At 41.6% G+C, this 27,484-nt stretch overlaps 1 protein-coding gene across 7 annotated transcripts in view; it reads right to left on the minus strand.

Moving 5' to 3' along the window:
- The window catches only part of WWC3 (WWC family member 3), a 108,758-nt gene extending 94,166 nt beyond the window's left edge, over positions 1–14,592 (minus strand). For 6 of the 7 annotated variants that reach the window (XM_054846458.1, XM_054846449.1, XM_054846431.1 and 3 more), the window contains exon 1: positions 14,130–14,468. In XM_054846458.1, coding sequence (XP_054702433.1) covers positions 14,130–14,338 — 209 coding nt within the window. In that variant the 5' untranslated portion in view covers positions 14,339–14,468. Of the gene's footprint in view, positions 1–14,129 lie in introns of all 7 variants that reach the window. The other variant, XM_054846407.1, reaches the window with a different exon arrangement.
- Between the last annotated feature and the right edge of the window lie 12,892 nt (positions 14,593–27,484).

Here is a 27,484-nt window from a genome sequence, read left to right on the forward strand (position 1 = left end):
AAGACTTGCATTTTAAAGAACACCGCTCATGGACCGGAGGGTGGGGAGAAAAATTCCACAGCCAGGACACTATGCACAGTTTTGGGATGTTCCTAATGAAACCAGAGTTTTGGACACAAGGTAATTTATTTTTTGAAGAGGACAGAAAAGCCTTTTATAAATATTCCATAGATTCTAAATGTAAAGAAAAGAAACTTACGGTTGTGATAAGGTAAAAAATAAACATGATTTTCTTTATCAACTGACTTCAGAAAGAATAAAACAAATATCTGAAGAACAGTGTGGGCAAATGGTCATATGTGCAAAACTTCAAAACCCCCAGATGTTCACATACCACACCTAATTACACAAAGGAGGTATTCCAGACATTTATTACAGTAAGTTTTAATGATAAAATGATGCAGCTGTATTTTGAGACAAGAACAACAAAACTTTTTAAGAATTCTGAACCTCTTACAGGTAAGGCGTTAGAAGAAAAAAACATTACCAATATCCTTTTTCAGATACTATTTCCAAAACAATGGGGTAATGGCCAAAAAGCTTCGTACAACTCAAACAAGCGAGCGAGCAAGTCTTTAACTCAGGGATCCAAACCAAGTCCTGGTCAACAGTAATGAAAGCGTACTATCGCCTTAGAGCTGTTTGACAGATACTGTGAAACAGAACAGAGGACACGGCTCACTCCTAGCAGGCAGATGTCCAGAGAACAAGATCAGCTACATCATCCTGTTACTGAACAGAAGCCCTGAACAGGCATGGACAGATCTACAAGATTACGCCCAGAAGTAACTTACCTAACACAATATTACAGCATACTCTGGTACAAGAGAGTTCACTCTCTACCTATAATTAGCTCTACACACAAGGCACTTGATATTTCAGGGGAAGGGAAAAGTTTACAAAAATGGACTATTTTACGTAATCACTGAAGCTTTAGCTAGTCTGTCAGATTTCTGGAATATTGTAACAAATTTTACAAACATTTGTTTAAAATAAATAAATAAATGTGTGTGTATCTTCATCCATATGAACCATCTGGTGTTTTGCCTTTTATTAAGTCGTAGAAAGACATCCTATGACCTGGCTTAGCATGAAAACAGGTTTACATGTACATTCAAGTTTTTTTAGAAGTCCTTCTGGGAAGACTTTTTTTTTCTAAGCACATGACACACTCCTAGAAGAGGAAAAGTTGGGATATCAAAATTTGTGCCAAAATTCCCACAAGCTGTTTCCAAAAATGCATTAAAAATGAATGTAACCAATAATTCCCCAAGACACCCTTGAACCCCTAAAAACAGATTCAGTACACAGAATTAGGATGTTCTACGTGCCATTCACAGGCAATGACAGGAAACACTACTATGCTTTTTCTTTTTTTAAACAAAAACAAGAAAAAAAACCCTGATCATGTCTCAGCGAATCTTCCACAGATCATTTCCCACAAATATTTCTCAACTTCCAACTTTACAAATTGTAAAATCAGAATGTTTACCAACAGAAGCCTTGAGGCTATAGCTGTAAGAAATCTCGTAGATGACAAGTTGCCTGAAATTTCAGGTGATTAAATGACATTGCACAAAACCATTCACATACTCCTTCCTACATATTTGTGTTGGGATACCTGCTCATAGATGGAAAAGGCTTTTTGCTGTGAAAGCCTTCTATCATGTTTAACTGAAGAAATTTGTAACACTTCTCCAAAACTTCATATAAGCACATACAGTAAACTATTAAAAAAAGACAACCAGGAATTTGTAAAGCACCTTATTTTACAATAGGAAAATAATTCCTGGAACTGAAAATACAGTATCTTCATAGTACCATCAATCAATCAGAATCCAAGAGTCAGCCTGATCATAAACATCTTAACGTTTTACTCCAAAAATAGGCTAAAGGGAGAGATTTTTTTAAAAGCAAAAATTAAAAGGTTTATTTCACAATTTCTTGGAAAACCATTTGTAGCTATACTCTATTAAAAAAAAACAACCCAAACAAAACAAAAAATTCCAACTTCCACTTTAACACTGCTTAAGACAAGTATGCAGTTAATTTTTTCCCTCAACCTCATCATCTTCCTGAATAGAAGGCACTTAACTAACACACTTAGAGAACAGTAATCATGCCCCACACTGCAGATCAATTCAAAGGGACTTAGCTGAAACTAGCCGTTCATTCAGATCAGAGAAAATGCTTCTTAAATTCAGTGCATTACATGGTATTATGAGAAATCAAGAAGTTTAGCTGAATCACTACGTGAGACTCTCAAAGTGCAGAGAACTACGAAATACAAACAACGTGAAAGGAAGGATCAGATCAAAAGCCCTAGGATCTCTCGTTCCATCTCTGTGCATGCTCCCCTTGACTAAGGCAAAAGGCTTAAGAAATCTGTTATTTCTTGGACTTCTATATAAGTACGTTGTAGCTACTTTTGATTAATACAGGTAACCAGAGAGTCACTTCTTTCTGAAGTCCCAGCTATAAACAAGTACATTAAAATACTGGACCATGTGTGCATTAAGGTGCAGTTTCCAGGGGTTGAGAACTGAGTGAAATCAAGTTTTCACAAAAGTTCTTCCTCTTGATGACAGGAGATTTACTCCAAAAGTTCCCCTAGAGCCAACACAAATTTATGGCTAACCAGTCCAGGTGCAAAATAACACTGATCCAAAAACATCTGACCATTTTTAATTAAAATGTTTTTGCTTTCCTTTTGAGGAAAATCATTTTTTAAAATCTCTGTGAAACGTGGAGATTTAGTCAAAATGATGCCTTTTGCCATACAGATGAGACAGAAGCATCAAAATCAAACTGTGATTAAGAAGTACGCTACAATGGATTATCAAAGTATTTGTAAAAGAAGAATTCACTGTCTGAAGTATTACCAAATGAAGAAACTGGAAGCTCACATGTATAGGTGTATTTAGGGAAGGACTATATTTGAATACTCACAGGAATCTCGAGACGTGCAAGAAATTAGACCATCATTTCAAAGGACAGCACTTTCAACCATCTGTTCTGCAAGCTGTTACTAGTAAACATTTTTCTAAACAAATAATTCTATAAATTAATTAGCCCAACTGAACATCTGCATTAAACACAGAAGTGGAATTCAAATGCCCATGCAGAGTCTTGAGCACACGGTGCCTATTTATCACAAATCTCAGTACACCCACAACCACAAGAGCACCGCTAGGTTTTTCCTTCAATAAACCATGAGTTGGCAGAAAAGCAAAGATAGGACAACTCGAACCACCACAAAGTAGCGTACACTTTTTTTAAATGTCATCACTCAGTGTACTGCATACAGTTGGAAATATGCACATGAATATGCAATATGAATACACATGTTCTTTAATTGAATTTTGACAAATTATCTATTGCATTTCTAGTCTTTACATGGATTTCCAATTATTATTTTTTTTAAAATTACATAAAGGAAAGGTCAGTTACGCTTTCTCTGGCTCATAACCTGATAATTACCGTTACTTTGTGTTAGTCATCAATTATAGTATTAGAGACTATTAAGATACTACTAAAATTAATCTATGACCCAACAGCCATGATGGTCATTAAATCAATTTTTCTTGTGCTTTGTGGTTAGCTTATTCTGAAGTTTGAGGTTCAGAGATTTTTACCTATGTACTGTATCATATCTTTCATGTATTGTGAGTCTTAGTCTTAACCAAAAGTTGTAATCTGGGGGAAGCAGAAGACACATGTGTTTAAACAGTAATTTCCAAACACATGCAATACTTTTTCCATCTACTAATTATTCCTACATCGAAAAAAACCACCAAAACCCACAAAAAAACCCCACAATGGTAGTTTACTTTTTATTCTGAAATTCGCTTTTAAGCATGTGTGAATTGCTGTTCAAGTCAAGTTACTTTGGATTGTATCCTCCTTTGAGAAGTGTGTCAAAATTTGTTTATGCTATAGAATTAGATAATTATGCAGTACTTCAGGTGCCTTTCCAAACATGGATAAGCCACTCTTTCTAAGAATGCATTGTGTATTAAGGTTTTTTAAGTCTTATTTTAGCTGTTTAAACTGTAATCCAAGATTAAATAAATCAAATTTGAAATATTACACATTTTCAGCTTTGATACCAAACTTTGCATTTTGCCATAAAGAATTTTAATCACTGTGTGTGTGAAAAGAGCTTCAGCCTAAGTACAATATAAATCAAAATAGTTTCAACAAGATTCTCCATAGATATTTCATCTTGAAAATAACTCTTTCAGAAAGCTATGAAAGATAGCCTTTGATTCTCCGTTGCTGGTTCAAGGGTGTTGATATCACTGTACTTTACTTTTGTCCCACTGCCAATTAAATATACTGAAATAGAAAAGTCTTTGAAAACAAAAATCAAAAAACTAGTCACTTCAGTTTTTGATAGTCACTAATTCAGCCCTTGACAGCAATCAGCTCCTTCAGCCAAGACAGCAAACAGTACAGCACAGAATCACCTCCATCCTGCAAACCACGGGGAGACCACCAACCTCATCACTGGATGCATGAGCCTTCCCTACTCCAGCAGATACCCACAAAAGGGCAGAGAAACAAACTGAGAAATGCTCCAGCTTATTTGATCATGCAATAGATATTGCTAAGAGGCTAGCTGTATTAAATGGCTGACTCAAATGATTCAATGGGCCATTAAAAGTGACAGATCATGTCTCGCCATGCTTTTAGCACACCCTAATTGTACCAAGTCCAAATTAATTTTCCTATCTGGAACAGAATCAAGAAATGATCAAGACCCTTGTAGTATGGCAGAACAAAGCCTACATCCCCACTCCCTTGCCATTAATGACTAAGTAAGAACTGAGGGATTTATCTCCATGAAATAGGCTTGGGATTGGTAGCAAGGCAAAAAACCATAACATCAGAGTCCCTGTTCCTCTCCATCAGCAGAGACACAAAAATCTTGTTCATCTAATTCAAATATTACAACCTGCTCCTCTACAATCTGGCAACTTCAACCTTGACCCATTCAGGTCGCCTAAAAAAATTCTCCAGTCACACCATCACAATCTTTTGATGAATTATAGCTCCAAAGACTGGTGAAAAAGCCACCTTCCAAGCTCCTCCCCCCCAATAGCTGCTCTGTGTTTTTTGTATTACCTCAACATGCCTTTTCACGCTCCACCCTTCCCCAGTTACACCCTACACTTCTGCACCAAACCAAGATCCTCCCTGGAGGTGCTCCACTCTCAAGACCCTCCCCACATCTAGCTGATCTTATATCCAGTTCCCTCTCACACACACCTCCAAGGTACCACATTGCTGATACCCTCCCCAGACACCTGCCTGGTCCTGGATCCAATTCTCTCATGCATCAACTTTGCTCCCTGCCAGCAATGGCAACGCTCACCACCGACTTTGCCAAACCTTTCATTGAGTGTTTCCAAGCTGTTGCCGATACCCTAACCTCAGTCCCCAAATCCGCTCTGCTGCTTGTAGCCCTCTCACTTCTTAATAGCCACTTGAATGCTGCTACTCAACTGAAAAACTCTTACACCTATTTAAGTGACTTCCATAAGCTTTTACACATTCATCTGATGTCTGAAAAGTGAATCCTTCCTTTTTAAACATAACTTGAAGCTTGTTTAGAGAGGTTTTGTTTTACTGTGGGGGGGGTATTTTAAAAACCAGTAGTCAGGACTGCCATTCAGAAAGAGGATTTACTCAAAGAAGATTTTAAACTGACTCATCACTTTTGCCTAAGCCAATTCCTTATTGAATTAAACTTAATTGACATAAGCCACTTACATACCCATCTGCCCTGAAGGTTAAGTCAGCTTAGGGAACTAAACTGGCTGAAAACCACCCTCCCTAAAAAGAGACATATGAAATATTGCATAGGGTTTTTTTTTTTGCTAATTTGTCTTACCATTAAGGTCGGATAAGCACCAGTACCAGTGCAAGAGAGTGGCAAGACCATGTGCCTGGTGGGGAGGACACTGCTGCTTTGGCAGCAGCTAACCAGTAGCTCAAGGGTGCTGTATTGCGAAACCTTGCTGAGCGCGCACGCTGCTCTGCCAGGGCAGGCAGAGACGTAGGAAAAGTACCTAAAGCACGTTTTCTTTAGCTAGCTTCTTTCAACCAGAAACAAGTTGAAGATTACTTAAAAGCTGCGATACTGGCTGGCTTTGCTGGTGAATGTGAACTGTCACATCTGCAGCAGATAAGATGTTCAGGAAGTTCTATTTTTAACTGTAGGCAGAAAAAGTATTAGTTTTACTTTGTTTCACCAAAATATCAACTAAATACTTCTGTTTGGCCTTACATACAACTTTACAAAGCTCTACCTTCTGGTAAACAACACGAAATTATAAACCAACAGTACATTTAACAGGCACCTCTGCGAAGCCTGTTAACAGGACTTCACTATAGATAAGTTTCAAATTTTTTTTAATTGCCTACAAGTCATTTGTTCTTATGTTTGCACAGTGCTGTCACTATATTTACATTCACTAAAAACACTAAGTTGTTATCTCTCAAACTAAACTTATCACTAGAATCCAAGCCTAAATAGGAATTTTTTCTTCAGATAATAGAACTTAAAACCCAGCCCTAGGCTTGTGACATTTCAAATCTTGCATTCTCACATGTGCAGATTATAGAACCTGAGAAGCAGACACTTCCCCCTCACACCCCATTTAGAAGATAGGTTAATGCAAATACCCAATTTCCTTTTAACATGATTGGTGCTGTTTAATGACAATAAATACAACCATTATGCCTATACTGACTCAGATATATGTTGGTTTGTACATACAAGAAATAAGAAAGTACCTTCTCCAACAGTTTCGAGCACTGACAACATCCAACAGATCACGGTTTCTCAATTTCTAAGATCCAATTTGTATGCGAGGCTGTCAATACCACCTCACAGAATCCTTCAAGAAAAGCCCTCCTAACATCTGCCATTGCATTGCTGCAACACACTGAAGCCACAAGTGCTAATTTAGTCCTTTCTAGCATGCACACAAATACAATAAGGCAGGTGTCTGCATTCCTTATCTAATTACTGAAAATACTTCCACTTAGAGGTAAAAACTACACGCACACACAAAAAACCCCATCACCTTTAACAAAACGTGAAGTTTAACAGCGTTTTTTGTTAATGAGGGTACTGTGGCTCAATAGTTGTTTTGATGCTTTAGCACACAAGCATTAGGTCTTGCAGTTTTATGCTACCTACCTAAGCTAGATTTTCAAAGCATTTTAACCAGAAAAAAACTATTAAATAAACCATAATTCACTACTATTGTACTATAAGGAAACCCTTTCACCTTTAGGAAGAAACGATGGATGCCTCCCACCTCTACTTTCTGAGACACTGAAAAACTACTAAAAACACTTATAATCCTCAATGCCTGGAGATGTAGCACTCATTTTTAACAACACTGAATTACAAGAAAACGTGAATGCTCACTTCATACAGGCACCTTCCCAAGCAACATAAATCTGACAAGAAATTAAAAGCTACTTTAAAACATCAAAATCAGAACGCTAAGGGGAAAAAAAAGCAGTAATTTAAAATTATTTACCATGAATCAGCTGATTAACATTTACTTGTTATCAGAATCTACCAAAGACGGCTTGAAAAACATATCTAATATCAACTAACAATTCTAGAATGCTTGCGCCTACATTCATTTTTAATCATCAACATTTTCATGGAATTTGCTCACTATATAAAGTTAAATATCTGCCTGTTTGAAGATCTACTGGCCACGATGAAAAAAAAAAAATATGAATGTATCTCCCTCCTGAAAGGCAGAGAAATATATTTATCATGGCGCGCATGCGTGTGCGTGTTTAACTTTCAAAACAAATGCCTTTAAAAACATTGCCAAATTATTCTGAACAAGAACCAAAGTACAAATATTGCCCAGGGAGGCTTCGGGCACTGCAGCCCTTTCTTAACACCATGTGCTGCAGCATGTATTCCCCATCACATGCCAGGAGAGCAGTCACACAGCTGCATAACTTTCCCATCCACGCTGTGGCTGCATCCAGGCTTGACATTTGCACAGAAAATTCAAAACATCTGGATCTCAAGTATTACTTTATATGAAATGTTTTTAATATAAATTCTATCAAGTCCACTGTATTTACTGCTAACTTGAGGTAATCAAATGATGCAACTGCAGTGACCCAGATGCCTCAAGTGACAGGGAAAAATTTCTTCTATGCTGTGTTAAGAGAAACAACCAGATTGAGAAGTTCTCCACTTTCTAATGAAAGGATGGCTGCTCTGCCAATCCTTATGAGATATATTCAGCTATATATAATATATGTAGGTCAAATGATATATCATGCAATGGAGGCAGTAAAAATAGATGGTCATAGACAATGGGACTTCAAGCAATAGCTGACTTAAATCAGTCGAAAAAATTGAATTGGATAATTTCACCTAGAGAGCTAAAGGAGTGGGAAAACTACTCCAACATTTACTATCTCTTACTGTTAAAAATATATCATATTTCTGGTTTCAACTTCTGACTATCAGATATTATTATGAATCTACTAAACAAAAGAACTCTGAAGATTACGGTATCATCTCTTTTTTATGAGCAGTACTCAAACCACTTAAACACCTCTTCAACTGAAGAAATTCAGCTTCTTTCGCTCTCATGGGAGAGCATATTTTCCAGATCCATACTCATTCAATTTTTACTTTTTTTTCCTTTACAATCATCTACAGCTCTTGTGAGGTTGGCACCAACAGCCTAGAGAGCCAATTTATAAAATCACAATCAAATTAGTATTTCAGCAGTTCTGCTCCCCTTTAAACATTTTCAAAGCATCACTTCCAAAAATACATTTCTGTACCCTATAGGTTACATTTTATGTTTTACATTAACAGTCTGCATCACAGTCAAATAAAGCATGTGATCTAAATCTGTCCAGTCATCGTAATGTTTTCAGAGGGAATATTAAAATAACGATCAACAGTCACTTTTTTCCTTCCCATTCCACAAACAGCCTTAGTTCAAAACAAAATTGTGAGTTAACACAGTTGATAATCAAAATACAACAAAAAAGACGTAGACATGAAAAGTCTGAAAACACATACAAACTTGAAGCAAACTTTCAAAAAATGGCAGTGGTACTAACTATTCTGTCGTCTTCATCTTTCTGATGCTTTGGAATAGAAGTATTTGAATTCTAATACTGAATGACACTGTGACTCTCAGTGCAGTGGTTTAAGCCAGGCCCAGAAAAATGCTAATTGTGAAAGATCTTTATTTAAATGCTTCTTCTGATAGTCTTTGGGTTGCTGAGGAATGTCAACTGGACAGATACATTCCAATACTCTATGAGATATTCTCTTGCCTTGACAAAGAGGCCGCTGACTTTCTAACCATATCACACACGGATGTGCCAAAAGATCCTTTGCCTCACTAAAGAGAGGCACATCTTCCAATTTCAGCACAAAACTTTAGAAGGGATTCTCATCTACCTCACTCCACAGCCCTCTGATCTGGCCTCAGAGTTGCTCCTCTACACATATCAAATAAGGTAAGAAAATACATAAAGAAGTAGTTTGTCACTAAAAACGCTCTCTTAATACTAAATGAGAAGTAGTTAAGCAACTTAAGTCTGGAATTTTCTAGCTTTGAATATTTGACATGAATATTCTCTTGATTTAAGCTTCTTACTTGCAATTTCCTATTCCTTTATAAAACCAAACTGGGGAAAGAGAAATCACATCGTGCGGCATCACATCGGCACGTGGGTTTGAACGCCTCGCTTTGCCACTTGCCATAATAGAGGAAACGACAGTAGTAATGGACTGTCTTTGTCCTACCCCACAGAGAGAAGAGGAAAACTGGGTAATACAGACATTTGCTATAAGCAAGTAAATTATGAGAATGAGGAGTCTTGAAATAGTTCAGCAAAAAAGAGCCAGCACTTCTAGACTTTTCTGCCCATTACTCACTTGAGCGTTTCTACTCTGCACCCCTAACAACATGGATACCTGCCTCGTGACTTTCTCATGCTGACCCCTTAGTTCAAGCACATAAGCAGGAAAGGCTAATTTTCAATCTCTGCAATTCTGATTTTTCATCAGTCTCCTTGTCCAGCACGTCTTACTCTCCCTGACCCGTCCTCACATTTCACACACAGTTCTTATATTTCACCTTCCAACTATCTTCCCATCTTCATCTAGACTTTGCATGCTGCCTTGCATGCATATTTTTCTGACTCTGAAGATTCCTCATCTGAATTCAGTGCTGCTTCTTTCCCCACCGGGGTTCCCTGCACAGTCAAGAAGAGAGCTGACACCCTCACACCCTGAACCTTCACCAAACCGGTTTCTTCTTACCTGTTTTTCCCTGCCTTACTGGTTTGCAGTCCAGTTCCCCTACTTTTCTCTTCCCAGGCTTCAGGTGCCATCCTCCTTCTCCCTACCCCCAATTCCTGATTGCTGTGCTTTCCACAACCTACTGAAATTTTCCCCCCTCCATCAAATTCCAAAGCCAACCCCACTCGTTCCCATACTCCTTGTTCCAACCCACCTCCTCTGCAATGCCAGGGTTTTTCTCCTGTGCACAAATTAAGCAGCTTCTAGGTCTCAGAATTAAGATGCTCATGAGGACACAAGACAGAAAGACTCCCTGATTTCAATTAATGTACCAGCAGTCCAGCTTGCAGGAAGCTTCTAAAATTTAAGTCTTCACCAGGCCCATACTGCTTTTTCAATGCCTCCCAAACTGGCCCAAATGGATCATTTCTCCATGCAAAAACACTGCTACACCTTCCAAGTTTAAAATGCTCGCTCCAAAACAAGATGATTTAAATCTTCAAACAAACAAGACAACTCACATTAAGAAGCTGAAGGAAACACTCCTTGTCCTCTAACATTGTTCCAAAAAAACAACACTGTATTTTAGCTGAAGTTTCCACATACAACAAATCTAACAAGACTCACCATTTTTGGAAAACTTTTGCCAAACTCCAACAGTTTTGGCTAAGCTCTAATCACTTGAAACCACAGTCCTGTAACAAACAGCAACAGTAATAAGATCCCTGGTGCCAGGAGGATCATCAATATCAACCACAAACATAGTCAGTCTTTTATAAGATCATTTACAATCCCCAGTTATTGACCAGAATCTCAATATGACAAGTACTGTGCAAACACAAGATAAAAAGGCAGTTTGCTGCCTTGAAGAACTTACAATCTATTAAGATAAAAATACTACTGCGAAATGAAAGCACGCGCTGAATGGCTCCATTCTGAGATCTACAGGATCTGCTAGACAACTATCCGTAATCTATTAATCACACACAATCCACACGGATCAACACAGATCAACATGGTGTCTTCCCCAACCAAACCACTGATTTGATATCAAAGATAAAATGCTTCTAAAATGTACTCATTTTATCACTCTTCCACTATTCTCCTTCTTTTTTCTTGATTTATTCCACTTTTTCTTACCATAGAAAATCATAAGGTATCCACTTCTGAGTTCTTTATCCCCTCTCACTCTGTATTATTTTGACTTACCTCCCTTACCCTCATCACCTTCTCTTTCCCAAACTCCAAAATCCTTTATCAAGGACATTTCTCCTTCCTCAACTTCTCCAATTAGTATTTCCTTCTCTTCTTGGCTTCAATGGGAAAAATAGTGGGGAGTAGGAGATTTTTTTTTTTTTTTTAATCAAATAACTGGTTCAACTTAAATTCACTAACCAAACTATACAAAAGGCTGAGAAATCTCAAGGGAAATGAAAAGAAAAACAAACTACTAAGTGCCAGCTACAGGGAAAGAGGAGCCTGTGGGGATGCTTACGAGCCTACTGCCCATAGGAAAGCTTGGAGGTGCTGATTCTCAGAGCCCTGATCAAGTGCTGCATGGCCTGAGGTCCCATAGTTTTGATCAATTCCTCTTGGATAGGAACGAAGCCACTCAAACACAGAAACAGGGGGCTGATCTCTGTCACTCTACACCAAACTCAACATGCTGAGGTAAATATGGTAAAAGTAGGTTATTCTGCCCTCCACTTTTTCAACTTCTTTTTGCAAAAATACAGCTTCAGTACCATTTCCTTGCTGCTTTGACCTTTCTTTCCCAAACTTCAGCAGAACACAACTAACCTGACCCTTTCCTACTTCGCTGCTGCCCACGGGAATCTGAATAGCTGCAACGAAAACCAAAAAGAGTGGTCACTTTCCGCTACACAGAAGAACACAGGCATCTCACTAAAGTAACAACAGTAGTCTATTCTCAACCAGAGATTAACTCTGCAATCATAAAACTAGCTCCTGCTACTTGAATTTTGTAGAAACTGCTGGTATATGCTCATGAAAACACCATGTCTTTTCTATCTGCCTTGATGTAAATGTCTCAATCTCCACTCTACAGCCTGTTTTTATCCAATGTGAAAAATCTAAGTTATAAACATTGGTGTGAAATATTTAAACAAATTTTCAAGCACCATGTGGCATTTCAATTATTTCTTCAGAACACGAAGTCATCATTTTAGCAATACTATTTAAGTTGAATGGTAACTGAATTTTAAAACTGTAGTAAATGGCTAAGTCTTTTTTGTTATTGTCTGTATACAAGATATTCCAGAAGATGAAACCACACACCTCCTGAAATTTAATGGAAAGGATGACATGCTTAGAAGCCACAGACACGTTATGTCATCGGTTACCTTTAAAACACCATATTACAAGTAAGCTAACATTAAAACGTATATACATGTTGTAGAAAAATGTGCTAGCTAAAGCATACTAACAAATATTTAATGCCTCAGCAAAAAATATGTGCATGCATAAGTACGTCTAAATAATGACAGAAAAGATCTTAATCTGGCAGGTAAATATTTGGGCTATTTAAACAGTTATGTATCATTGTGCAAGATGGCAGGAATCGCTCAAATTACCACAGTCTTTAAACCAGACTGTACTTAAATCTTTCTGTGGCCTGCTTAACATTCCAGGCATACTTCTGGCAAGGTAGCTCTGGCTGAGGTTCAAACTGTCCTTGTCCAACTTTCACTTACTATAAAAACATTGTTTAATATAGAAAAGTATACACAGAGGCATATGCTTCTTATTTTGCAGACACCTAGAATACTGACACTTGTGTTCACTAACTCCGCGTGGAAATTTTTAGGCGAACATTTTCAAGCGAGGTTGTATTCGCCGGGCACTACCCGCTACAGATAGTCCATGCTTCCACCAGTTTTAAGCTATGATGCTTAAATATTGTTTATAATGCAATTGTAAATTGAAAAACATAAAACCTGCCCTTATGTATTCACCCTAATTAAAATGAAAAGGCCTAACTCGATCTTACCACGAACCACCAGGCCTGAGAGATGTGAAAACGCTACCCCGAAACAACGCAGCAGACGGGTAATTTGTAGCAGACCACGTATTTGTCAAATTAACTGCAGGAATTTACCGGTTTGCTTACCTCCACGCAGCGTTATCTTTTATGAGGAGGTAATCTACCAAATTACTTCAGCATGCCTCCAACCTGCTGCTGCCAATTAGTTCAGCCCAGCTAATAAATCAGGATGGCCAAGCCATTCGGTTACAGTGGGACTAGTCCAGTATTTGAGTATGAACACAGGCAGTATGTTCCTGTCTGCCCCATCTCCCCACACAGACACAACGCTTGGTCTGAGCGCCCACCACGGGCAAAAGAGACTTAATTCTTTTTTTTTTTTTAATCTCATTTATGATTAACGCTGGCGGCAAACTTGTCAGTAGCTGCGGTAAAGGCTCTGCCCCTCAGGTCTCCGCACGCATCGGCCGAGGAGGGCCGGTGTGACAGGGCCCCCCTACCCCGGCCCGCCTTCCCGCCTCGGGGCGAAACGAGGCGAAGCGCCCCACCGACAGCGGCACCGGCGGCCCCACCGCCCACATCCTCCCCGCGGCCACGGCCGGGGGAAGGAAAATGTCTCCGATGGGCCCGGCCCGGCCGCCGAGGGGGAGAGGGCGCGGAGAGGCCGTCTGAGGCCTCCCCGTCCCCCCCTCCGCGCCCTCTCCCCCTCGGCGGCCGGGCCGGCGCCCGGCAGAGTGAACCGGGCTCGGGCCCTCCTTCCCCCGGGCTCTCCCTCGTCCGCTGGCGGCTCCCGCCCCTTACCTGTCTCGGGGGTCGATCCACGAGGTCTGCCGGGTGTTATGGTCGATGTAAAAGACTCGACCGTCGAAGTCCCTCGCTTCCTCCCAGCCGGCGGGCAGCGGTAGCTCCGAGCTCTCCCGGCCCCGCTGCCCGCCCGCCGGCGGTCCGCCGCCCTGTCCCGCCGCCACTTGCTGCTGACGCCGCCGCCGCCCGCCGCTCAACCACGGCATGGCCGCTCCGCCGCCGGGCCGCCGCCGCCGCCCAGCTCCGGCCGAAACCCGCTCCCCACCCGCCGCCGGGGCAGCTCCCGTCCCGCCCGGGCCGCGGCCGCCCGCCGCCTCCTCTTCTTCCTCCTCCTCCTCCAGCACTAACAAGCGGCCCCGCAGGCAGCGGGACTCGGGCGGCTCCGGCTGCGCCGCGCCGGGCTCATCCTCCCCCGCGCCAGCCCCGCTCCGTGCCGGGACCAGCCCCGCCGCGCTTCCTAACCCCGCCCGGGACCTGCCCCGCGCCGCCGCAGCTCCCAGCCCCCGAGCTCGGCCCGCCGGCCCGAGCGCCCCCGCCCCGCCGCTCAGCAGCGCCCCGCCGTCGCCTCCCCCCACTCCCGCCCGGCGCCTGCCCCGGCCATCTTCCCTCCCTCCCTCCGCCAGGGCCCGGCCCCCGCCTCCGCCCCGCCCGGCTGTTCCCACGCCGCGGAGGGCCGGGCCGGGCCGGGCCGGGAGAAGGGGTCCTCCCGCCCCGTCCCCTTCTCCCGGCCCGGCCTGCGGGGGAGGAGGGAAGCGGCGGGGCCCAGCCGGGCGGCCGCACCCCGCGCCGCGGAAGCCGGGCCCAAACCCAGACACGTCGGCTACGGAGAGAGGGCGGGAGCCCTCCGGCCTGGGCCCGGGCCGGGGGAAGGTGGCCGCGGCCCCGCCGAGGCCCGTCCTGTCCCGCTCCGGGGCCTGTGTTCTGCCCCGGCCCGTTGGGGACCGGCGCGAAGGAAAAGGGCATCTATGCCCAGCCTTCGCTGGGTCATGCATCCCGCGGTGCCCACCCGAAACACCTCGGGGGTGCTGAGCAGTCTGGATGTGGGGAAGGGACAGAGGTTGGCTGCAGAGCCGGGAAAGGTGATGGAAGAGAGGTGTTGAAGACCACACGAGTCACAGCGATAATGCTGTATCAATGCTTGGATAACAGATGGTGGAAAATCATCCATCTGACTCGCCTGACATCTCAACCCGGTTCCTTAACCTCATCCTGCAGAGCAGAAGGCATCTGTGTCTGATTTGACCTGAGCCGGCTGGAGACCACAACGCAGAGTTCCAGCTACCACCTAGAATTAAATTCCTCAAAACTTAGTTAGAACAGAGTTAAAGTTGGCCTGTAGTTCTCCGTGCCTTTCCAGGACTCTGACTTCAGCTAAACCTTTGAAAATCTGGAAATAAAGAGTTAAGGTAATGCAGGCTAAGTTTCTGAAAACTAGGAGTCAATATATTCTCAAACAACCTTAACTCAGCCCCCTGAAATTGGCAATACCCTGCCAGGGATTATATCACAATTCCAATTATGTTCCACTTGCATTCACTGTTTTAAGTTACAGCTCTATGAACATTAGTTGCTGCAGTGTGGTTATAAATGCAGGAAATTAGAGGACATTTGCTCCTGACTTCTTAGGCCTTTCTCACTCGCTGTTATTCCCCACCCCCTTAAAACCATTAGTTATGAAAGACCAGAGCAGTGTAGGAGAGAGGCAGTATAGATAATAGGACAGATTTGGTGTTTTACCTGTGTTTCATAGGTTGTTTCAATACTAGTAGGCTGGAGTCTTCTTCCCAGGGCCGTTGTCAGCAGTGACACGTGGTAGGAGAGTAATATGTGGGTTTAGTGATGAAAGCAAAGCAGTGTATGAAGCTCTAAGGCCAGTGGTGTAGTAGATTAAAAATGCGGTAAAGGTGTAAAATTTAGCAAATGTGAGGTTGTAGGTCTGATCTTCAAAAGCACGACAGCTCACATGTGGATCAGCTCAGATCTCAGGAGAGGTTTTGCTTCAGCAAACACTGGGTGTTAGGCTGTCTCATGTGGTCCCAAGAGCTCAGCAGTATCTCCAGGCACAAGGTGCTGCTTGTCTGTTACGGATGGTTTTGAGGCATATTTCAAAGAAGGCAGAGCTAAGGCATGGTACAAACTCTCTGTTTTTCAGTGGTTGCAATTTTTTATTATTTTAAGTATGTCTCCCAGATTTTCAGAGCTTTTATTTAGCAGAGGTAGGCGTTCTCAAATGGCTGAGGTCTGTTAACAACGTTTTGGGACATTGCATTTTCATTTAAAAAAAAAAACAAACCCAAATCCTGTCCTCTGCGCACCACAGCGCAATTCTCCCTTCATTGCTTTTAATGTCTTTGCAGCAATTACCTTAGCACAATGTCTGCACAGCGCAGCGCCATGCCAAGACACTGGACTATTTCATAATACCTGGAAGCAGTAGAGCCAGGTTGCTATAATAATCCACCAAGACTAATTAACCCTGCTGAGGATACGTGCAGCATCGCTCTCCAACATGGGCTGGTTCTTCCTCATCAGTCCCCAGAGTCCCAAGAGAGGGTCAAGCTACAGTGAAGAACCTACAGACGGAGGTTGCAGAAACAGCGTGGGACTGACCATGGAGGCAGCAAAAAAGATTTCAAATAGGGGTGGGGAGCTCAACACATCAGTGGGCAAGACGGGAAATGACGGGATTGAATGTGGAACATTTCATTCAGCTTGTAGCCCTTCAAGTAAATTCTTGTCTTAACTTTGGCAAATTGCTCCTGGTTAGAGCCAGAAAAGGACTTGGCTGGGCTGTGGTTTCTCAGGCAGAATTATGATGCACATGTTCTGTGTTAAACATGAGCTGTATGTCCAGTGTAGCCTGGATCTCATGGGTTCAGTATAAATGCAGTTGAGGATGCATATGCTGCTATGTAAAGGACAGGTCAAAGATTTTCAGGTGCACTGTAGCTGGTTCTGCAACTGTTAGGTTACATCTCCCTAAATCTTGAACAAATATGAAAAAAATACTTACATTCTGCCTGGCAAAGTTTGCAGGCTAAGCATGAGAACATGTCCTAAAAACTCAGATTTAAAATTGTCTTAGACTTCAGATTTAACTTTGAGGCTCTCTGTGTTTAGAAAAATCATTAGCTTCAGTTAGGAGCTGAAGCTTCTTAAATGCTCCTGAATAAAGGCCTTGAAAAACCTGATTCCAGGAATCCAGCCAACTGTGCACAGAGCTGCCTACAGTAACCAATAGGAAATGATAGGGCTAGCAGTTGCCTCATGAGAATAGAAACTCCCTCTGTCTGCAGCATGCTTCTGCCAAGATGCCAGGCAGGAACTCTCAATTATTTTTCAGGCCAGAATGGTACCCTTCCTCAGATGTTACCTCATCCTTCTGCCTGTTCCTCGGGAGGAAATGAAGAAAGCGTTCAGGAGCCAAGGATTATTTTTGAGTAACATGAAAAGGCAAAAAGAGAAGAACCTGAAACAGTCACTGTAGTTTTCATGCCGAAGCACTAATTTGCAGTGCGTTCTGTGCCATCCTTACCCTACAATGAAACCCTCCCGAGCCTGTCTCGCTGCTCTCTCCCTTTTCTTTTCCTTCCTCTTCCATGTCTGTCATACTTCATTAGGGTAAAGGGAAAGAGAAGGATGGAGAACCGGGTGTAACACAGCATCTCTCTGTTTTGGGTTGCAGAAAGAAACCTCTCTACCAAACAAAGACATCCTGCATAGTATGGGACAGGTAATAACACAGTATGGAAGGGGTAATAACATGGGAGACTTAGAAGAGACTGAAGTCTGCCACAGGAAATTAAATGCTTGTGGTGCATATTTTAATCAATCTGCACAAATGGCAATGTATCATATTTCATATAAAGGTATATCTATGCAAATTTACACCAGTCCCTTGACTCACGTCTTTTCCATATATACATAATACAGATCTCAATTCTCATGTATTTCACACACCTTCACTCCACACCTGTTTTCCTTTCCTTCCATTTTTTTCCGCCCACAAACATTGCTCACACATTCACTCATTCCTCAGGCACACCTATTCCCATTAACTCAAACTTACATAAGCGGCTTTTCTTCATGCACCCTCCCTTGCCATCTTCAGTGTTTACAATCACAGATTCTACCTACACATCTTCTCAGTTATACGTGCTTTCATACCCCGGTCTGTAATTGATACCACAACATTTTCCGTAGAAAGTGTAAGTAACGTTTCCCGCTGTAGGTTGTAGCTAACAAGTTCCAACTTCACTACTGTCCACAGGAAAAGCCCTTAATTCTGCATAAAAATCCAAACCTCATTTTGGCACTTCTTTCTCACAATTGCTGGGAAATGGCAGCCAGTCAGAACTGTTCTCTCATTGCGTATAATAACAACTCCATCCTCATCTTCTAGCTGTGAGCACTTATTTGCAATTTATTTCCCATTTCCCATATCTTCCAACCTGTGTGGGACCTTTATGCTGCCCTCATACCGAACTAAAAATTGTCACTGCTCTGTGACTGTAGATGTCTTCTGGAATGGCAAAGCGAAGGTTCCTTCATCATCATTGTCCCTCTGATGACCAGCTGTCCCATTCATCCTGTAAGCTGGGGCGTGCTACTTTTCCGATATCCAACAGAATAAAAGGCTCATAAGAGACTGGGATGTATTAGCTCTGTCCCTCCAGGTCTCTTCTGTTCACCACACACATATGTAAAAATAGAAATAGAAATGTAAAGATAAATTAGAGATAGATGCGCACGCATATACATATATACATATCTCCAAACCAAATAAATCTCCACACTGTGCATGACAACCTATTAGCTGGTTGAATTTATCAGGGGAAGGCTCTCCTTGGGCTGCCACACAGAGATTTAAGCATCCTCCAGCACGGTGGAAACTGGGCTGGCTGACCTGCTTTTGCAGCCGCAGGCTGGTACGGTGTCTGAAGTTCTTTCAGACGGTCACTGGGCAAAGGAGAGATCTTTGGGATCTTGGGTTTAAATACGTGAAACAAGGTGAGACATTGGCCCTTCTGTGAAGGTAGCAATTAAGATGGCATGGAAGGGGAGCCGGACGAGTGCCAGTCCCTGTGGATTACATAGGTATTTAGGGATGGCATAATAGGCAACATGGAGAGATAAGGCATGTGGTAGGAAGTGTGATCAACAGTTACCCACTTCAGAGGAACGAAGAGTAGCAAACCCTCAACCCACGCTTGCTGTCAGCAGCCAAGAGCAGGGCTCTGGGAATAGAGGGCCTGTCGATGATCATTCTCTGGCTCAGCCACAGGTGTGAAGGGCGCCGAGATGGAAACCAGAAATCTAAAATCCCTGAGGGCTTTCAGGGTGGGAGACAGAGGAGGGAGCTGTGTACATGTGAAGGAAGTAAGCCTTTCCCTCTACACGCTGAGCAGTAAGATACTCTTCTTGAGGCAGAGTATTTCCACATAGAAAATAGACTGAAAATCCCAAATCAGTGGGAAAAAACAGTTAGTAGTCTGAATCTAATATGAAGCATAAACAAAAGATTTCATAAACAAGGGTGTTTTATCATAAGGCATGTATTAGGGGAAGATATATTCATTCTGCAGCTACAAGTCCATCTGAGAAAAGCAGTAGTAGTCCTACAAGCCTTTTGTAGTCACTGATATTTTCCCCCCTGCTTCTTTTCTTCATAGTAATTCCAATTAAATGGACCATGGAAGGTCTGTAGTTACAGTCTTTGGGTCAGGAGGCTGTATCCAGCCAAGGAAATAATAACAAGCTATTGTTTGGTGCTTGACTTCCTGGTAGGGAAATAGCATAAAGAGTTGCATTGCCATAGTGCATAGTATGCATAGATGACACGTGAGGTCAAATGATGATGACAAATAGGACAGTACATCTGGGCACATGAAGAGAATAGCGCCTCACAGTATTTTTAGTTCAAGTGTTAAGGGTGTGGTTGGCCTTTGAATGAATGCGAATCAAGTGCTTAGATACTCAGTGCAATGAAATGTATACACATCTAGTTATGCCCATAAACCATTGAAATATGTGTATCGTGTGCTTTTATAATGCACATTTGAAATTCCATCGCATGCCAAAATTCTTCATTTATGACATTGACTTAACACACAGTATACAGATGGAATTATTGAACAGAAGATTTTAAAGAAACCGAGTTATGTAGAAACAGTAAGATAAGATACTCCTCTAGGCTTCACAGCTTAACAACACTATGTTTACAAGCAGAAAAGTTATTAAATATACAGAAGTTAGATATTAAATAACTGGGGCGATAGATTTAAATATAGAACAATTCCTCTGAGCACACAGGCCTGCTTACATCCAACTTTCACATCCCTTTCTAATCCTCCACTTCATGGCACCTACTCATTTGTCTCTAAAAGGCTTGGAGTAAAGGCAATGTGAATTTTTCTTTATCATTCCTAATACGTTTCACTCTACTTATCAGCTGTCAGTAGTATTTGCTTAGAACAGTGTAAGCGCTCATACTCAGGAAATCCCACTGACCACGTTCCCCTGGACAAATTCCATTCTTCATGCTATATCCTAGCTTGCCAACCATTTAAATGTCCAGATTCAGCATTTTACCTATCAAAAAAATTTAGGATGTTTATAATTATGAAAAGTTTTTTAAAAAAAATTTTCACGGAGAGGCAAGAAAATTGTCATGTGCCTTCCTGTGGTACATTCTGTCCCAGTCAGCTTTGAAGTCTGAAGCTCATCGTGAAGTGCTGTGCATGAATTGCACAACATCTAAAATTTTAGATTTTTAAAATTCTCTGTAGGAATCTGGTGAGTCATCAAGCTAATTCAGTCAATACAAAAAATCCTGCTCTAACATCCCACCACAGGGCTTGAGAGGGTAGGGGGTGCTTACTTGACAGTCACCTCTCTCATCTCTGTCTTCACCATGAATACTCACCCACTTATTCTATTTGCAAACTTAAGCCTATTTCACTTAAGTGCTTTCCCAGACAGCTATAAATAGGCTCTTGGAAGTGGTAATTAAGTCAGGACCACATTCACTCACAGGAATTTTACAGCTTCTCCTGGCAGAATACAATTGTTTTTTCCTCCTCCATCCAGATCTTTGCAATTGGCCACAGAGGACCTGGAACGCTTTAATGGTTCAAACCATTTGCAGTATGATTGTATACTGGCACGTAATTATTATTCCTTTTGCCTCATTATTCATGCTGCTATTAATTTTTATTAAAAAAAAAGTAATGTTGAGAAACAGATTCAGTCTGAGCTCAGCCTTGTCATGTGCCCAAAATAAAACGGGATGGTGGAAGAGAGAGTGGAACTGACCTAGAGGACCTAAAGGCTGGAGGACGAGATGGTGGGTGCTAGGGAGAACCCGTGGAGATGTGGGCAGAGAAAATTGTGAATTCCAGCGTATGAAAATATATTCCAACTGTCAAATTATAATTTAAGGCTTATTGTACTGCATTTACCCCATATTATACTAACTTCAGTGACTGCAATGACAATTTTGTGTTACTTGTGTCATTGTAACAACTTGCTGTAAGGCAACCTCTCTAAAAAATTTTGTTGAAGTTAGCTTGATTTTTTCCCAAATGTTAGTTAACTTTAACTTGGAAGAAAAAAAACTATCTTCCGGAGTTTTTTTCCACTTTATACTTAAAGTAAGGGAGAGTTATTTGTCCCGTTAGATTTTACAAAGAAACCTGTCACGCCGACGTGCTTTTATACACGCGGTGACCACAGCCCACCGCATTTCAGCCCCAACAAGACATGGTCATTTGCCTCCCAGCCTCGGAGCCAGCGCTCTTGCTGTGCCACCCCATGGCGAGGAGCCCCCCTCCCTGCTGCCAGTGCTGCGTTCCGCTCGGACAGGGTGCTCGGTGGAAGGCCTGAAGACTGGTATGTGTCTTGTGACGATTTGAAAGACACTAAATGTATTCACTCTCCTGCATAAAGCTTTTAAAAAAGAGAGATAGAGAACTTTCTAGATAAATTACCATATATAGGCTTTCTGCAGGATTCCCCAGCACATTCGCTCAGTGACTCCCAATTACTTCAACAACACTGTAGTGCTTGTTCTCACATTGACATCACCGGAGAGATATTTATTCCAACACAAGATGTTTGCTGTGCAGAATATGCCCGATTTTGTTTTACAAAAGCACATTATTACAGTTCATTTTTCATTTTCTTCCAAAGATGTATTGTCTGTGGTATTGCACACTCTCAGGGAAAGAAACAACACAAAACAACCCCCCGCAACCTCCTTTTTTTTTCCCATCTAAAGAAACATGCCAGTTCACATGCATTCCAGTAAGTATACAGTCCAGTTCAGCAATACGAGAATAACACTGGCAATGCGCGTTGTGATTCAGATACTGGAAACATGCTGTAAAACCTCTGTAACGTGAGAATGATTCTATCAAGTCAAACCAAAGTCCCTCCAGCCCAGTACTGTTTCTAACGGTGGCCACCACCAGCTGCCTAGAGGAGTGTAAGAACAAATCAGACATATAGCAACATTTTTTCAAGAACCGTCTTCCAATCTCCAGCGAATTCCAGCTCAGGATGTTCCGGCTCAGAGCTGCTATCCTTGTATTCAACAGCTCCCGAGGGATTTTCTTTATTGAATTCATCCAGTTATTTTAGCATCCTAAATATATATGGCAAAGATCTTTTTCTATACACTTTGAGAAGTATTACCTTTTGTTTTGAACCTTCATGCTATCACCAGTTGATGCCTCCTATCTGTTGTGCTAAAGGAAACTGTGATTATTCTCTGTCTTCTCCATGCAGATGCATCATATCCCCCCTCCATCCTTGCCATGATGTGGTTTTTGCAATCTTCCCAGCCTTACGGTGGAAGAAATCTCTTCTTTATTTCACTCAACTTGGACTGAAGTGATCATTGCCCCTCATTCACCATGATGACTGACCAACAAATTCGAAAACAGGGTTGCATAAGAGTCCCCACTAGTCTGTCCTTTCTGAAATTAAGGCAAAAATATGATTCAACAGTTTATTTTGGCCTTCGGTGCATGTTTCACGTGTAGTGGATGTGCATGGAAGTGCTGAGTCTCAGAACCCCCCAAAGGCTACATCAGAAAAACACAGCTATAGTACTATTATATTAACGTTATAGGAGTATTACATTCATAACCAGAATAGTTCCTCTTCTATAGCAGCCATTGATACTCATTCAGGGATTTTTTCTTTTTTGTTGGATTTTGTTGGGTTTTTTTAAAATCTATTCTGGACAGCACTGCCAACCCAGCTAGATGGATACTGTTCTTTTAAACCAACAAGACCCTCAGAAATCAAGTCAGTATTTTATAGTGGTGTAACAGATCATTGCTAGATGCAGTATATATACAAGGAATTTCTAATTTCTTTACTAATGTTCAAAACAACAAAACAAAAATAAGCAAAATTAGTTTGATACTCGTCCTTTGTAATTTTTGTCCGCTGTCATCCTTTAGTGAACATCGTCCCACCAAAACTACCTAGACAAATTACCTAGGCAGAAGACTTCTGTGTGCTCTGACAGCTTTTAAAGTTCAGATATCTGCAAGTTCTTGTTAAGTTTACATTAACGTTTACATTTAAACTGACCTCCAGAGATTATTTTTTAAATATGGTTGCATTAATATTCTCAGTGGATCACATATAATGTTAAGGAAAGTTTAAATGATCTTTTTGTCTGCTTAGAATTTTTTCCAGCATTTAAAAACCTGTAATTGGCTTTTAAAATTTAATTCTAAGATCTCTCAGCCCTTTAAAATCAAACTTGTAAAATTAAGGCTCTTTTCCTTTATTTTACTTTTACTATAGGAAAATCTACAAGTTTCTGTAATGCCTAGTATTGTAAAAAACGTATTGCACATACCATATACTTGGTATAGCAATAATACGGACTAAGGAAAAGCATCTGCTGAGCTCACTTTATTGAATTAAGATCAGTACCCAACAGTGAGCTTTTGTCACTAACCAGAGCAATCTGGCACAAAGTTAAAAATCGAGGGGTTTATTCATTACTTGATCCAATACTTCATCCTTATGTCAAGGTCAGTACCTTCAGAACAGCTTGATGCTGGGGAGATCCATGCTGATTTACTCCTTGTTTCATGACAATGTCACGTTGAAGATTTGGTCCAGCCCCAAGCAGAGAGCTTCTCTTCCATGACCCTCTAGGAAAATGAATGCATTTTCCTCTCAATTGACTCTACCAGTAATGTAGGCATCTTGCTTTGGAAGCTCTCTATTTTTATGTCCAGGTTACACACTTTGAATTGCCTGAAGGAGATAATGAAGATACCACCCTGTCGTAATATCTGTTATAAACGGCTGCCCATCATCACAAAGAATGAAGAATTTTGTGGCAAAGGCAGGGCCGCAACCCAGTTCTCTGGGGCAGGAGGCGGCTGATTTAATCACCAGACTTTCCCTTTGTCCAGTGTCTTGCCTCATTCACTAAACACTTCCAGCTTTTGGGACGCAAAAGTGAAAAATGCAAAGTTCTGTCAAAACCAAAGTCGAAAGGTTTAAAATGACGCCGAGCGTGCAGCTGAAGAGACCTTCCTGGAGGACCGGTGCCACCGACATGAGACTCTGCGGGTTCAAGGGCCACGACTGTTTCCTGCACAAGCTGTGACACTGGGATTGCCAGAGGGAAATTTCCGTGGGGGAAAGTTGAGGGACTGCAGCTTTTTCCTTTTAGCAGTTGCCAGTATCCTGCGGACATCCAGTCGAACGATGGGAAGGGGACTGCCATGCCCAGCTTATAGGCCTGGCTGTCCTAAAAAGGTGCCTACTGAACTATTCCTTGGTTTGTAGGTCTCAGAAACAACTTCTGCAAATCACTGACATGACTGGGGGAAAACAAATCTGCAGGCCATTACAGGTTTCATAGAATTGTATCAACACACAAAACAGAACAAAAAGAATCAAATCCAAACATTATGTATGATGTGCCTTAAATCTGGTGAGACGTCATTTTAATCAATGCCTGAATTGAAGATTATTGATTAGACTGATTTAATTTCATTTTCAGATCTGACAGAACAATAGGGAGGTCACACAGGAGGAAAAAAAAAGCAATAAAGCAAGCATTAATTTAAAATGTTATTCGGAATGTGATACTTGTGTGCATGAAAGCTATGTTATTTCATCGGATCTTCTTGTTGCCATCCAGTTGGCATACATTATTAGCATGTGCTTTTCTATAACCACTAGCTCTGCTAAAGTTTTGGTCAGCATATTTAGGATATCTTATACTCTGCTGTGAGAATAAAAGTAAGTCTAGAAAATGAGCAATGACCATTTCAGGTGGTGTTCTCTTTTCCGTTGTGAGATTCCTGACTGTGGCTTCTTTCTTTGCCATGGCTGTCAACATTATGATGAAGTTTTAGGACCTCACTGTACAAAATATGCCCCTTGAAGCATATGTCAGTCGTATGCTTTAGGGCTGAAATAGTAGAATTTTGCTTTTGGCTGGAAAAACTTATAAATGACATTTTCCTTTCCACAGAGGTTATTCCAATGCATTATTTTTTTTTTCTACAAGACAGACTGCATATGAACTAGGTTAATAGCAGCTAATTTTCCTAATATCATGACCCTTTGGGAGTATCATTTTACTAGAAGTAAAATGACATATGATCCTCCCTCCCAACACCACCATTATTTATTACTCCTCTATGAATAGATCCTGTAACTTGGTTTTATTAACAAAAGATATGACTGCATATTTGGTAGTAACTCTTTCAATATCAAGGCAAAAAGCCACAAGATTAGAATCATATTTTCTCAAAAACACTTTCTAACAATAGATATAATTCACACCAAAGAACATCTTGCTAAGAATAGATGGAATTATTGTGTAAAAATGCTTCATGCACAATGGAAAAAATTCCAATAATTTTGGCTGGGAGGCAACAACAATTTGTGACAAAAAGAAAACGATGCTGTCACAAGCACAGAAAAATGTTTTGGCTCTGCTGGGGTGCTCACCCCCAGAAGAGCATTTCACACTCTTTTGGAAGCACTTAACCTTTTTAAAAATTTGCCACTTTTAGGTAGTTGTCTATCATCTCCTACATTAAAAATGTAGTTGTGACTGACATATGTGAATGAAAATGGAGATTATTTTTTTCTTTGGATCATTGCTTTTTTGAATACGTATCATCCCAGTGTAACTTGCCTGGAAGAGGAGGACTGCTTCAGTAGTATCTTCAAAGCTTCCCCACTAATCCTCAAAACACAATTTGATGATGTCTGCACAGAGTCTGACTGCAGTTAGACTGCCAGTGTGCTATGACTGTCTATTACACTAACACTGTATCACACTTTCCTTACACATATCCGTCCTGACTTTTCAAGCTCCTTCTTCAGCAGAACAGGATCCTGCCATTCTTAAACATGAGCCCATAATTAACATAATTAGCAACAGCAGTTTCTTCATTCTCATTTTTAGCATCCCCCTTATACCTGGGAGAAAAAAGTCCAGTGTATTTAGTGTAGAGCTATGCTCTGTTTTTCAAGGGCGACATAAATCACATCATTCCATTGCAATTACCATGCGAAAGGACGGTCTGTTGTTAGGGTAGAATCAACATGCATGAAATGTGCATGTTTCACATCACATGAACATGCGACTTGAACAAATCACTCCTTGATGCAGCTGTTATATCCTAACCAAAGTGAATATTTGTGCTGGTTTTGGCTGGGATAGAGTTCATTTTCTTCATAGTAGCTGGTACGGGGCTGTGTTTTGGGTTTGTGCTGGACACAGCGTTGCTAACACAGGGATGTTTTCGTTACTGCTGAGCAGTGCTCACACAGAGCCAAGGCCTTTGCTGCTTCTCACACCACCCCACCAGCGAGTGGGCTGGGGGTGCACAAGGAGTTGGGAGGGGACACAGCCGGGACAGCTGACCCCAACTGACCCAGGGGATATCCCAGACCATATGACATCATGCTCAGCATATGAAGCTGGGGGAAGAAGAAGGAAGGAGGAGACGTTGGGAGTGATGGTGTTTGTCTTCCCAAGTCACTGTTACACGTGATGGAGCCCTGCTTTCCTGGGGATGGCTGAACACCTGCCTGCCCATGGGAAGTGGTGAATGAATTCCTTGTCTTGCTTTGCATGTGTGCACGGCTTTTGCTTTACCTATTAAACTGTCTTTATCTCAACCCACGAGTTTTCCCACTTTTACCCTTCTGACTCTCTCCCCCATCCCACCATGGAGGGAGGGAGTGAGCAGCTGCGTGGGGCTTGGCTGCTGGCTGGAGTTAAACCATGACAATAGGCTCACCTCCGGCTCCTTCAATACCACACTGAATGAAGCACCTGCAAGCAAAAG

This window comes from Grus americana, chromosome 1, assembly GCF_028858705.1.
Source record: "Grus americana isolate bGruAme1 chromosome 1, bGruAme1.mat, whole genome shotgun sequence".
Classification (NCBI taxonomy): Eukaryota; Metazoa; Chordata; class Aves; order Gruiformes; family Gruidae; genus Grus; species Grus americana.